At 43.9% G+C, this 14,416-nt stretch overlaps 1 protein-coding gene across 1 annotated transcript in view; it reads right to left on the bottom strand.

Annotated features, from left to right (window-relative positions):
- Positions 1-13,959, bottom strand: part of tspoap1 (TSPO associated protein 1) — a 299,740-nt gene extending 285,781 nt beyond the window's left edge. The window contains exon 1 of the mRNA XM_087977435.1: positions 13,460-13,959. Within this exon, the coding sequence (XP_087833561.1) occupies positions 13,460-13,522 (63 nt within the window). The 5' untranslated portion in view covers positions 13,523-13,959. The remainder of the gene's footprint in view (positions 1-13,459) is intronic.
- Between the last annotated feature and the right edge of the window lie 457 nt (positions 13,960-14,416).

Genomic DNA, 14,416 nt, shown 5'->3' with positions numbered 1-14,416 from the left:
ACATTGCTAACTGCTCTGGCTTGTTGCTATACTTTGATAGTATCGGCCTTTGCAATCATGAAGGATACAGACAAGATATGAGAAAGAGACAATTATCATCCCTTAATCTGCTAATGCAGAGATAGGATTATGAGCCAATTTACATCTGGACCATAACAGTAGGTTATGAGTATTTATAACCAAATGCAGTTGGAAACTAAGCGAGATAGATTTTGCCCTTTGCAAGTTAGAATTCAGGGTAATTAGGTCCGATCGGTCTGGGTTTGAGGAGCCAAGTTTAATTATTTGCTTGTATTTCTTCTTTGTCATTTAATGCAAAGACTGATATATTGCACAGTTGTCTAGACAATACACGTTAAAACCTGTTGCTGAATAAATCATTCGGGCTGAATCATGTAAAAGTCATTGTTGAAAGATTAACAATTCTTTGTTATGCCAGTAACTACATTAACCATCTGCTTTCACCACTGTTTACTTCCAGAAATCATCCTACAGCATCACCAAGGATAGCATCGCCTATACCTGCACTGGCAATTCTAGTGTGCCCAGTGCTCTGTTCTCAGCCTCTCTAATCCATAACCAACATTCCACACTTCAATGCCATTATCTCAAGCAAGAGATGAATTTCCTAATCACTTCAAAGGATCCAACAACTTCTCAGCATTAAATCCCAACACAAAGTATCTTACAAATCAATATTGACACATCGTGCCAATTTCCAGATGCCAACGACAGTACAGATATGAAACTTACACATTACATCTAATCCTGACATGCTTCAAAGCCTATATCTGGTCCAACAGAAACACCCTCTGGAACTCTGCCCAATAACACTATCACCTTATGCTACTGGAATTCTTATTCTTGTCCTAATCTTGAAGATTCATTTCTCACCCCCTGACCTCCCCTTTACAAACTTGATCTCATTCAGAACAATGTGGTCTGACAGCCTTCCCTCACAGGTCTCCATCACATCGCACTGACTGCCACTGGTGCCCAGTGCTCCAGAATGTTGCCCAAGTCCAGTTCCTGGTTTTATCCAAAAAACAACTCTTCACTTACTCCATAAATTTGGAAATCCTTTTCAATCATTCATTTCAATTCATTCCCTTTATTTCTCTGCCTCTCACTCCAAATTACTGCTTATTCCCTTTCCCTACTAATCCATTCATTGTGGGTAGCTATTCTGCATACTCTCAAAACACTGTAAATAATGGGTCATCCGGAGTCAGAATCTTTCAATGTAGTCAACCCATTATTGTCTATTCCCTGGTCCCCTCTGATTCTAGATGACTGCTTACCCCCTACTCTGTCATCTCTACCCTTCAAATTTTCCTATAGCCTCATTATTTGTTAGACACTTTCCCCCCTACTCTGAAGGCCTAATGATGATACAAAGTCATTAAGTCAAAATGTTGAGATGCCAAATCATTTTGATAAATTTCTCCTGATAATCCACTGATAGCATCCATCAATGCTCATGTTACCTCGTACATATGGGTTCCAATAAAAATACATTTGATAAGTTCTAATAAAACACAATTCAAAATGAGCATTGCCTGCATTGACTCATGGAGTATAATATACTGGTGTAAGACGAGCTTTAATCTAAAAACAATGAGCTGAAGTTGGTGCAGGAACAAGAGACAAGAGCAAATAATAAAACACTGCCATCAAACATTGAGGATATAGCAATTTAATTATCATCAATCACTACTTCTTTATTCATAGATAAAAACAAAGTTCGGAAGAAACTCAGTGAATCTGGCAGCATCAGAAACACAACTAGTGCTTCTACTCCAATGATTTCTCCAGAACAAAGATGGTGCAAGACCTGCTGACTTTCTCCAGCACTTTCTGTATTTATTTCAGATTTCCAGCATCTGTAGCATTTGTTTTCAATGCTTCTTTAGGGTCTGTCTGAGTCAATTCAAGGCAGACTACATTTGTCAAGTGGCTGAATCACAGGTTTCGTCCTGCACCTTACCAGAATATTGGAGACAGTCTGTTTCGGTATTTCTCTGATCTCTCTGGCAGATCTCTCAGTCATCCATTCTTTGCATGACTTTCCTTTGAATCATCAAATGAGACACAGTGGTAAAGAGAAGAGGCAGCATTGTTCAGGAACAGCACACTTCATAAAAACTGAACAATGTTTTCTCTACACTTCTCCAACTTTGTACCTCAGCATCAATTTCAGAAATGCATATGCCAGCTCTACATTCCCACCAACATTCATGTGCTTGAGATTGATAACTTCAGAATAGTTGTGTGTTGGCAACTCCACCACCAACCACAGAACACCAGACTTGGAACAGCCCCAAATACATTCAGCTCACAGGCAGTAATGGGAGATCTTCTGCCGATCAGTCTGGACTGGATCCATACTCAGGTCACTGAAATAAAATAACGGAGTCTAACCCAACTCCATATTGAACAAAAGGCACTCTGAAACAAATTATGGACTAAATGCAATGCAAACACTCAAATATTGAGGGCTGTACCCAAAATAGACAAATTAAAACTCTGAAGTTAGCATCAATGTCATTTTCTGATATACAAAAATACTGTTAATTATCCCTTGCTATTTAAAGCAAGAGCCCAGCTGGAATTAATGATGTTCCATCTGAGCTGTCTCAAACAGGATCCACCCTGAAGTTGCAGTAAGTATGGATCATCAGCTCTGCAGTTCCCACCCTATAATCAGAAAGGGGATTGACTCCAGCGAAAAAGTTACAAGCTTACTGTGAACTGACAGTTGTCTAAACATGAGAACATTCATAAGCAACTGGATTAAACAGATGGTCCCACAAGCTATAAATGTCAAGCAGCAGCACAGCAACACAGGACTGGTGTGAGAACTGGAAATTGTCCAACAAGGTACCAAACTTTCAGGCACTCAACAAGCTGCTCCTCATGTTTTAGCACCGTTTAGTTAAATTGGTTCTCATGTTGTAACTTCCATAAAGTGATGTTTTTGGTGTCAACTTGAATGCTAAGGGTCCACCAATCATTCCAGATTTCCCTGAACACATATTTTCCAAATTCTTTAATGCTCTTGGCTGATAAATTTATCTCTATCTCAGTTTCAGAGATAGAGATAAATTTGTGTGTGCGTTGTGTGTGTATATGTAGTGTATGTTAGTTCCAGCTCAGTTGGTAGCGTCTGAATCACCATCTTCTGGGTTCAAGTCCCACCCACAGGTTTGGAGATACAATTCAAGGCTGCCACATGATTGGAGATGCCATCCTTCAGATGAGAAGTTAAACTGCCTTCCTGCCTTTTCAGGTGAATAGAAACGATTACAGTACATGGCACCATTGCAGAGCAGAGGGAGGCAAGTGCCTCAGAAGTCCTGTACAATGCTCAATCAAGATTACAAGAACAAACGATTTGCTCATAAGCATACCACTGTTTGTGGTACCTTGCTATGTCCTGATACACTGCCATGTACACCATTACGTCACTGACGTTTTGATGTCTGGTAGCCATGAAAGGCCCTATAGAATGTTATAGCTTTCTTCTTAACTTTCTCTTGTCACTCAACCCTTGTGTCTAGATACCATGTTAGTAAATCGACAGTGCACGCCCTCCAAAGTAAATATATCCTTCTTATCCATTTTGGATAGTGCTGGTGGGGACGGCCTACCAGGGGAAAACCATAGTTGGCAGGTCAATAGACAATAGGTGCAGGAGTAGGCCATTTTGCCCTTCAAGCCAGCACCACCATTCATTATGATTATTGCTGATCTGGCACTGCAGCTCAGAAGGGAAGGGGGGAAAAATAGAAAAGCGCTAGTGGTAGGGGACTCAATAGTTAGATGGATTGACAGGAGATTTTGTGGTCAGGAACGGGGCTCCTGGAAGGTACGTTGCCACCCCGGTGCCAGGGTCCGGGATGTCGCTGATCGGGCTTACAGGATTCTGAAGGGGGAGAGTGAGCAGCCAGAAATCGTGGTACATCTCGGCACCAAAGATATAACCAGGAAAGAGATTGAGGATTTGAAAAGTAACTAGAGAGAGCTAGGTTAGAAGCTGAAGAGCAGGACGAGTAGAGTAGTGATCTCAGGTTTGCTACCAGTGCCATGAGATAGTGAGATGAGGAACAGGCAGCGAATGCAGCTTAACAAATGGCTGCGAGGCTGGTGCAGGAGGGAGGGCTTCAGATACCTAGACCATTGGGATACCTTCTGGGGAAGGTGGAACCTGTACTTGATGGACGGGTTGCACCTGAACTGGAGGGGCACAAGTATCCTGGGTGGAAGATTTGTTTGTGTGGTTTGGGAGGGTTTAAACTAGTTTGACAAGGGGGTGGGAACCAGAGCTACACATCTGAGCGGGGGGTAGTTATAGATGGGGCAGTGACAGGATGTAGTGAATTTATCAGGAAGGTTTTTCACGTGATGAAACAAAGGGATCAGTTAAAGTATGGCTGCTTTAACACAAGAAGTGTCCAAAATAAGAGTGATGAACTTACAGCATGGATCAGTACTTGAGACTATGATGTTGTGTCCATAACGGAGACGTGGGTTTCACAGGGGCAGGAACGGTTGCGAGATGTTCCAGGGTTTAGAACATTTAAAAAGAACAGAGAGGGTGGAAAAAGAGGAGGGGGTGTAGCATTGCTAATCAGAGAGTCCATCACAGCTACAGAAATGAAGGTTGTTGAAGAAGGTTTGTCTACTGAGTCAGTATGGGTGGAAGTTAGGAGCAGCCACCCTCATTGGGGGGTTTCTACAGACCCCCTAATAGCAGTAGGGAGACTGAAGAACTCATAGGCCGGCAGATTTTGGAAAAATGCAGATGTAGCAGGGTTGTTGTTATGGGTGACTTCAACTTTCCCAACATTGACTGGAACCTCCTTAGTGCAGAAGGTTTGGATTGGAGCCGTGTTTGTCAGGTGTGTTCAGGAGGGTTTCCTTTCTCAGTATGTAGACAGGCCGACAAGGGGAGAGGCCCTTTTGGGATTTGGTGCTCGGCAATGAGCCAGGACAGATGTCAGATCTTGCGGTGGGAGAACACTTTGGTGACAGAGATCACAACTGCCTCACATTTACCATACCCTTGGAGAGGGAAAGGATCAGTTACCAAGGGAAGGTATTTAACTGGGGAAAAGGAAATTATGATGCTATCAAACAGGAGTTGGGAAGTAGAGATTGGGAGCAAGTGTTCCACAGAAAGGGCACAACAGACTATTTAAGGAGCAGTTGTTGTGAGTGATGCACAAAGTTGTCCCTCTGAAACAGGTAAGAAGCGGTAAGACTAAGGAGTCTTGGATGGTGAGAACAGAGAAGTTTCTCATCAAAAGGAAGGAGGTAGCTTACATAAGGTGGAGGAAACAAGGATCTGGCACAGCTTTAGAGGATTACAGGCTTATTAGAAATGAGCTCAGAAATGGACTGAGAAGAGCCAGGAGAGAGCACAAAAAAGGCTTGGCAGGAAGGATTAGGAAGAACCCAAAGGGCATTTTACTCATACGTGAGAAATAAGAGAATGATCATGGAGAAGGTAGGGCCGATCAGGGATAGCGGAGGGAACTTGTGCGTGGAGTCTGAGCAGATAGGGGAAGCCCTAAATGAGTTTTTTTTTTTGCTTCAGTTTTCACCAAGGAAAGGGACTTTGTTGTGAATGAAAACTTTGAGGAGCTGGGATACAGGCTTGAACAGATCAAGATTGATTAAGTTGATGTGCTGGAAATCTTTGCACACATTAAGATTGATAAGTCCCCTGGGCCAGACCAGATTTATCACAGGTTGCTCCGGGAAGCTAGAAAGGAGGTTGCTAAGCTGCTGGTGAAAATCTTTGCTTCCTCATTCTCCACGGGAGTCGTACCGGAGGATTGGAAGGAGGCGAATGTTGTTCCTCTTTTCAAGAAGGGGAATAGGGAAATCCCTGGCAATTACAGACCAGTCAGTCTTACGTGTGGTCAGCAAGGGTTTGGAAAGAATTCTGAGGGATAGGATTTATGACTATTTCGAAAAGCATAGCATGATTAAAGGCAGTCAGCATGGTTTTGTGAGGGGCAGGTTATGCCTTACAAATCTTATTGAGTTCTCTGAGATGATGAGACAGGTCGACGAAGGTCGAGCAGTGGATGTGGTGTGTATGGACTTCAGCAAGGCATTTGATAAGGTTCTCCATGGTAGGCTCATTTATAAAGTCAGGAGATAAGGGATACAGGGAGATTTGACCATCTGGATTCAGAATTGGTTGGCTGACAGAAGACAGAGAGTGGTTGCAGATGGTAAGTATTCTGCCTGGAGGTCGGTGGTGAGTGGTGTCCCGCAGGGCTGTGTTCTTGGGCCTCTGCTCTTTGTAGTTTTTATAAATGACTTGGATGAGGAGGTTGAGGGGTGGCTTAATAAATTTGCCGATGACACAAAGGTTGAAGATGCCGTTGATAGTATCGAGAGCTATTGCAGGATGCAGCACGACATAGACAGGATGCAGAGCTGGGCTGAGAAATGGCAGATGGAGTTCAACCTGGATAAATTCAAAGTGATGCATTTTGAAAGGTCAAACTTGAATGCTGAATATAAGATTAAAGACAGGATTCTTGACAATGTGGAGGAACAGAGGGGTCTTGGTGTTCAAGTGCATAAATCCCTCAAAGTTGCCACCCAAGTGGAAAGGGTTGTTCAGAAAGCATATGGTGTTTTGGCTTTCATTAACAGGGGGATCAAGTTTAAGAGCCGTGAGGTTTTGCTGCAGCTCTACAAGTCCCTGATGAGACCACACTTGGAATATTGTGTCCAATTCTGGTTGCCTACTACAGGAAAGATACAAAGGCTTTGGAAGAGTGTAAAGAAGGTTTACCAGGATGCTGCCTGGACTGGAGGGCTTGCCTTATCAAGAGAGGTTAACTAAGCTTGGACTTTTCTCTCTGGAGAGAAGGTGACCTGATTGAGGTATACAAGGTAATGAGAGGCATGGTTAGAATCAATAGCCAGAGACTTTTCCCCAGGGTGGGATTGATGAGGACAAGGGGTCATAGTTTTAAGATAGTAGGTGGAAGGTATAGAGGGACGTCAGAGGTAGATTCTTTACGAGGAGAGTTGTGAATGCATAAAAATCGTTGCCAGTGGTGATGGTGGTGGAAGCAGAGTCATTAGGGAAATTTAAGCGATTGCTGGACATGGAAAGCAGTGAATTAAGGGGTGCATAGGTTATGTTACTGTATTTTAGATTAGGAATAATCCTCAGCACAACATCGTGAGCCGAAGGGCCTGTTCTGTGCTGTACTTTTCTATGTTCTATGTTCTAAAGTGGTGTGTGGACTGCTCCTCTTACTCGAGAGTAGATTAACCTGGCCTGTGGTTAGTAACATCATGACTTCTATCCACTTCCATGCTATCACTCTCATACTGAAGACTGGCATCACACCAGATGCTCTTGAATTTTACACACCTATTAATGGCGTCCAAATGATTTGTAGACCCGGAACTCAATCTAGCTTTTGGAACTCTACTCTTCCTTGTTTTTCACCATTTAAAAAGTATCTTTTTTATTAAAAAAAAAACCCTTTTGATCCAAAGTGGATGAATTCACATTTGGTGACAACATAATCCATTTGCCACAGTTTTGCACATTCACTTCATCTTTTTCTCTTTGTACATTCCATCTGTGAAATAATGCCATTGATCATCAGCAAATTTGCATATCTTTCTTTACATCCCAACATCCGTCATTAATAAACATTGAACAGTTGGAACCTTAACACAGTTCTTTGTCATGAAATACCATGAGTCACATCCTGATAATTGGGCTCCTGTTCATTATCCCTACTCTCTGTCTTGGATGGCTCAGCTAGTTTTGTATAAGGAACTGCATCAAATGTCTTCAGACTCCCATATACACAACATCCATAAACTAGGGAGGGGCTGAATAGACGAGGGCTGTTTTCCCAGAGCATCAGAGGCTGAGGGGTAACCTTACAAAGGTTTATAAAATCATGAGGGGCATGGATAGAGTAAATAGATAAGGTCTTTTCACTGGGATGGGGAAATCCAAAACTAGAGGGCATAGTTTAAGGCGAGAGGGGTAAGATTTAAAAGGGACATAAGGGGCAATTTTTCACACAGAAGGTGGCGCGTGTATGGAATGAGCTGCATGAGGAAGTGCTGGAGGTTAATACAATTACAACATTTAAAAGGCATCTGAATGGGTATATGAATAGGAAGGGTTTAGAGGGATATGGGCCAAGTGCTGGCAAATGGGCCTAGAGTTATTTAAGATATTTGGTCAGCAAGGACGAGTCAAACAGAAGGGTCAGTTTCCGTGCTGTGTACCTCAATGAGCTGGGACTCACCTGACCACTAATTTAGTCACCTGTCCAAAGGGTTAATCTAGCCTTTACAAATCCACACTGGTTAAACATTTCTTAGATGTCACATCACACAATGCAGCTTCATACAGATCTCACCAGTTAGTTAACAATTCAGAGTAAAAGTTGTCAATTCAAATCTCAAACTGCTTTTTTTAAAAGCATGAAACATTCTTGCGGTGGTCATTGACACTGACGATTCCCCATCAAGAGGCCAACATCACACACTCAGTGGTGGAACAACAAACATTCCTAATAGGGGACATTTGCTACTCGTAGAATTTGCTTTCTGTCTCTAGGTCAGAAATGAGAAACATTAGATATGTTCTCAACTTGTGGAATACTCTTTTTAAAAGTTGCTATGGAAACAAAAGCCTTTACAGAATGAACATCAGAGACGATGTTGGCTGAAACTCGAGTATATGATGATTCTTATAGTACTATAGGGCAGGAAGCATCTTCAGATCAGGTTGGAGAGTGCCTTTCTTATTGGGGACAATGTCTGCAAAGTAAAGCTGTGTACATTATTATCAATGCAAGTTATTTCATTGCTGTCGCCTACTACTTTTGAACTAAATACCCCGGTTGAGACTAGACTGGTCAGGGTGTGGACAGCTTGCTTAAAGGTAAAAACAAGGACTGCAGATGCTGGAAACCAGAGTCTAGATTAGAGTGGTGCTGGAAAAGCACAGCAGGTCAGGCAGCATCCGAGGAGCAGCAAAATAGATGTTTCGGGCAAAAGCCCTTCATCAGGAATAGAGGCAGGGTGCCTGCAGAGTGGAGAGATAAATGAGAGGAGGGTGGGGGTGGGAAGAAAGTAGCATAGAGTACACTAGGCAAATGGGGGTGGGGATGGAGGTGATAGGTCAGAGAGGAGGGTGGGGGAAGATAGCAAAGAGTACAATGAGCGAATGGGGGTGGGGATGATCTTCACCAACGTACCTAAATCAGGTGGATCTTTCCATGGCAGTATTTACAGAGATGAGCACCACACACACACTCCATGACCGAAAATGTCCCAACACTCTATCATTACCATCAGGTCAGGAACCAACCTGGTTCAGTCAGGAACATGGGAGGGCTTGCCAGGAGCAGCACCTGGAAAATGAGGGCCCAAACTGGTGAAGTTACAACATGGCACTGGGAAAGCACAGCCGGTCAGGCAGCATCCAAGGAGCAGGAGAGTCAGCGTTTCAGCCATTAACCCTTCATCAGCCCTGATGCTGCCTGACCTGCTGTGCTTTGCCAGCGCCACACCTTTCGACTCGGGACCTCCAGTATCTGCAGCCCTCACTTTCTCCGAAGCTACAACACAGCTGTGTCGATATGTTAAACACCCCCAGAAGCAACTTATGGCTGATCCTGGTGATCCCAAAAACAGAGAAACATAGAAGAAAGGAGCCAGAGAAGGCCAATCGGCCCCTCAAGCCTGCTCCACCATTCAATACGATCATGGCTGATCATTAAGCTCAATACCTTAACACCAACCTCCCCACCCACCCCCCAAAAGCCCGACTTCCCCCCCCCCCAACCCCCCAGAGCCCAGCCTCCCACCCCCAGCCTTTGATCTCTTTAGCCACATGAGTTAAATATACCTCCTTCTTGAAAACACAATCTTTTGGTCTTCTGTGGCAGTGAATACACCACTCTCTGGGTGAAGAAATCTCTCGTCTCAGTTCTAAAACATTTACACTTCCATCTTAGACTCTGACCCCTGCATCTGTACTCTCCCGCCATCAGGAACATCCTTCATTTATCTAACCTCCTAGTATTGTTGGAATTTTACAGGTTTCTATGTGATTACTCCTTCATTCTTCAAAACTCCAGTGAATACAATCCTAACTGACTCGATCTCTCCTCGTACATCAACCCTGATATCCCAGGAATCAGTCTGGTAAATTCACAACACTCCCTCGACAGCTAGAACACTCTTCCACAGATTTGGAGACCAAAACTGCACACAGTCTTGCAGGTGTGGTCTCATCAACACCCTGTAGAATTGCAGCAACAAACCCTTGCTCCTGCACGTGAATCCTCTCTCTATGAAGGCCTTCTGAAGGCACACTACTGTTTCCCTTCTTTACTGCCTGCTGCACCTGCACACTTACTTTCAGCGATTGGAGCTTGAGGACACAATAAATATTGTTGATTAAAGATCTGCAGGTCCTACCACCAAGCCATGGATGGTGGAGAACAATTAAACAACTAACAGGGCCCACAAATTTTCCCATCCTCAATGCTGGAGAAGCCCAGGGCATCAGTGTTTGCAACCATTCGACCAGAAGTGTTGACTAGATGAGCCTCCTCCTGAGGTCCCCAGCAACACACAAGCCTGGTCTCAACCAATTCAGTTCCCTCCGTACGATATCAAGAAACAGCCGAAAATACTGGGCACTGCAAAGGCTATGGGCCCTGACAATAGTATTGAAGAGTTGTGCTCCAGAACTAGCCATACTACTAGCCAAAGTGTCCCCATACAGTTTCAACATCAGCATCTATCCAGCAATGTGGAAAATTGCCCAGCTACGTACTGTACACAAAACACAGGTTCACTCCAATGTGATCGAGTACTGCCCAGCAGTTGACTCTTCTCTTAATCAAACTGTTCGGAGATGTCAAGGCACACCACTGCAGCAGATGGTCTTCAAACCAGGCCTCTTGACTTAGACGTAGGGACACTACCACTGAGCCACAAGAGCCCCACCCCAGCAGCTTACTCTCAATCATCAAAGTGATGGGAGGTGTCACCAACAGTGTTATCAAATGGCACTTACTCAGCAAGAACCCGCTCAGTGACACTGAGTTCGGGTTCCACTCGGGCCACTCAGCTCCTGACCTCCTTATGGCCTTGGTCCGATATGGACAAAAGAGTTGAATTCCAGAGGTGAGGGGTCAGTGACTGCCTTTGACACCAAGGTAGCATCAAGGTGCCCCAGACATTTTTTAAAATCATACTGATGGTCTTCCTGGCCCAGAGGTAGGGACACTACCACTGCACCATACAAAGTTCCAGTTCCTCAGGCCAGTGTCGTAAACCTAACCATGTTTAGCTGCTTCATTAGCAACCTTCCCTCCATCGAAGATCGAAATTTGGATGTTTGCTCATAATCATACAATATTCATTTCCTTTCACAACTGCCTTTGTGAAGCAAGGTCTACACAACATGGATGCCTGGGTTAATAGGTGACAAGTGACATTGAGCATACAAGTACCAGGCAATAACCTTTCCAAGAAGGGAGACTCTGACCATCTAAACATTTACCGGCACTGCCATGTCTGCGGCCCCCCCCCTCCCCCGCAACCCCAACACCTCTACCCCCCACAAACACCGGTCAACATCCTGGGATTTCCACTGATCTGAAAACTTACAGAACTGGTCACATAAATATCATGGCTACACAAATAGTATTGAGATTGGAAGCACAGTGGTGAATAACTCTACTCCTGACTCCTCAGGTCACAAAGTCAGGAGTGAGATGGAATATTTTCCAATTACCTAGATGACTGCAGCACCAACAACACTCAATCCAGGCCAAAGCAAACAATTAATGCACTCAATTCACAATTTAAACATTCTCCCCTTCCACCGCTATCACACAGTGCACCATCAGAAGATGCAATGCAATAACTCAGCAAGGCTTGCTTAACAACCCTTCCTAAATCAGTGACCTCTACTACTGAGAAGAACAGGGGAGGTAGATGCATGGGAGCACTTCCATCTTCATGTAACCCTGAAAATCACACAATTCAGCCCTGGAACTATATTATTGTTCTTTCATTATCACTGTGTCAAAATCCTGGAATTTCCTCCCTAACATTGTGGGAGTTTCTTCAAGGGAAGTTAAGAATGATGCGCACACTCAGGTACTTTTTTTTTTAAAGCTCACTGCTCATACAATCCAGAAATCAGTCTGACGTGATCACTTTTATTTTGATTAATTATTATTCATTCATGGGCGTAAGGCACAGTTCGATCTCACAGCATTGACAGTTTGAATAATTGCATTAATACTGTACATTCGCTGCACTGTTCATCTAGCTCCTCAAATTTGGGATCTCTCGCTCCCAAAACCTGCAGCTATTTTGCACTGAAACAGTAATAAATGGTACCCTTACAATTCCTTCAGACACGGCCCTGTCCCTCATTGCATTTATCTTGGTTTGTACACAATTTATCAGTGAATTCACTCGATAGACCAAACATCACAGACGTGGTACAGCAAGAGGAATCAGGAAAGTGGAGCAGTTGGGCGTTAAACATGTCAATCTCTCATAGTGTCCAACTCTATCTCATCTTATTCCAAAAGCAAGTTTGATTTCTCATAAAAACACCACAAACTGGTGATCTGAACACAACCTAGACCTTACCACGTTCCACGGCATCATTATTAACCTTTCCTCCATCAGAAGATCAAAACTGGGATGTTTGCTAACAAATAGTTGAGTTAGATGGTGATCTTATCCACTCTCCATATATTAAAGTGTCCCAACTAACCTGTGTGGGGGGGGGGGGGGGCACTGATCCTAATTACAGCACCCAATCCCTTATCTGTCTATTCCAGCTGAGACAGAGTAACTCAGGACAAGTAACATTTCACAAGAATTCAATCAGAGAAGCTTCAGCCTCTGTGGCTCAGTACCATGTACCAAGAAGAAATAAAAGCTTGCATTCATATAGCACCTTTCACATTGAAAACTATCCCAAGGAGCTTCGCTGCAGAGTTTTTCAAACTTGATATGAACCACATCAAAAAGTCAAACCATTGGTCAAAAAACCAGTTCAGAAACACTACAAGGAGACAGTGTAATGATCGGAGAGGGAAAATTAGCCGAATTAGCAGAAGTTGCTGATGGGACAGATATGGAATTGGGGGATGTACCAGGTTACAGGAAGAGGAGTGTAGGGATTTCTGAGTATCAAAGAGAAGGAGGCCAGGGAGAGACAGAGGGAGAGAGCAAGGCAAAGGTGGGATTTGAAAACATGGGTGAGAGTTTTAAAAATTAACCCACGGTGTCTTTAACTTCTGAAGACTCAGTACAGCACCCAGTGTGCTAATAATTTTTCTGAAAACGGAGGGTGCCTGAGTTTTAATCAAAGCCCGAGGCTGACGGGTGAACGAAGGTGCATTCTTACCGTGTTGTTGATGCTGCCAATCGATTGGGAGGATTTCTGGGACTGCCATCTTCGGGAGGACATGGATAATGAGGAGTAGCTGCAACAGACCCTGATAACACAGCATAGGCCAGTTAATAGGCTGGGTTTAGTCCACTCTCATCAGGAAATAGAAACCGCCCCAGGTTGCCAAACACTGGTCTGAAAGTACATAGGAGTGGCCTGTTGTTACTGCAGTTTCTGGCCAGTTGCTATGAGATAGTTTGCTGTTGTGTGTCTCCCAGGACAGTTACCAGGAAACATGCAGATTATAATGATTAAATGCACATTCAGGAATACTTCTCTCACAAGTACAATGATAGATGACTATTCTGTCAGGGGTTCACCAGCAAATGTCTATATAGCCATGCCACCCTCGGTTTGCTGTGAAATGCCTGTTTAATGGATGTCCATTCAGAACAGCACCAGGAGGCTGCCGCTCAATAATGTGTCTCCAGCATCCATGGGCAGATATCGGTCCAACTGTGTTTCTCTCACAAGCCTGCACCAGGAAATTGAAAATAAGGTCAGTCAGCACTATCCAGAAACCAACTTGAGCCTTCAGGTTACTTCAATCCTTCTCTTTGAGTTTAAGAGTCTTCTGCCCTCTCAACTCAGCAGTGTTTACAAAGTCTCTCACCTGCAGTCACCTGATTTTAATTGCCCATTCACACCCAAGCTCCACTCGTACTGACCGGTTCCTAAACTAGGCCGGTAATGCAGCCTGTCCACCATGAGAAGCACCTTGCAGCCTCTCACCCCCAACTCATTTAGTTGCAAGTTATCCAAGAAAACCCCCTTGGTTCAGTTGTGTACTCTCCTCCTTCTCTGGGACCTCCTTCAGCCTCCACAAGCTTTGAATTGTCAACTGTAATCAGTTTTACAGGTTCATGTTTATCCACATCTACACATTGTCTCACTTAACAGTGCCTTGCTCCT

This window comes from Chiloscyllium plagiosum, unplaced genomic scaffold (genome assembly GCF_037043375.1).
Source record: "Chiloscyllium plagiosum isolate Xiang-an unplaced genomic scaffold, Cpla_swu_hap1 HiC_scaffold_31, whole genome shotgun sequence".
NCBI lineage: Eukaryota > Metazoa > Chordata > Chondrichthyes > Orectolobiformes > Hemiscylliidae > Chiloscyllium > Chiloscyllium plagiosum.
The sequence above is the reverse complement of the archived record's forward strand: the minus strand, read 5'-3'. Positions and strand labels throughout refer to the sequence as shown.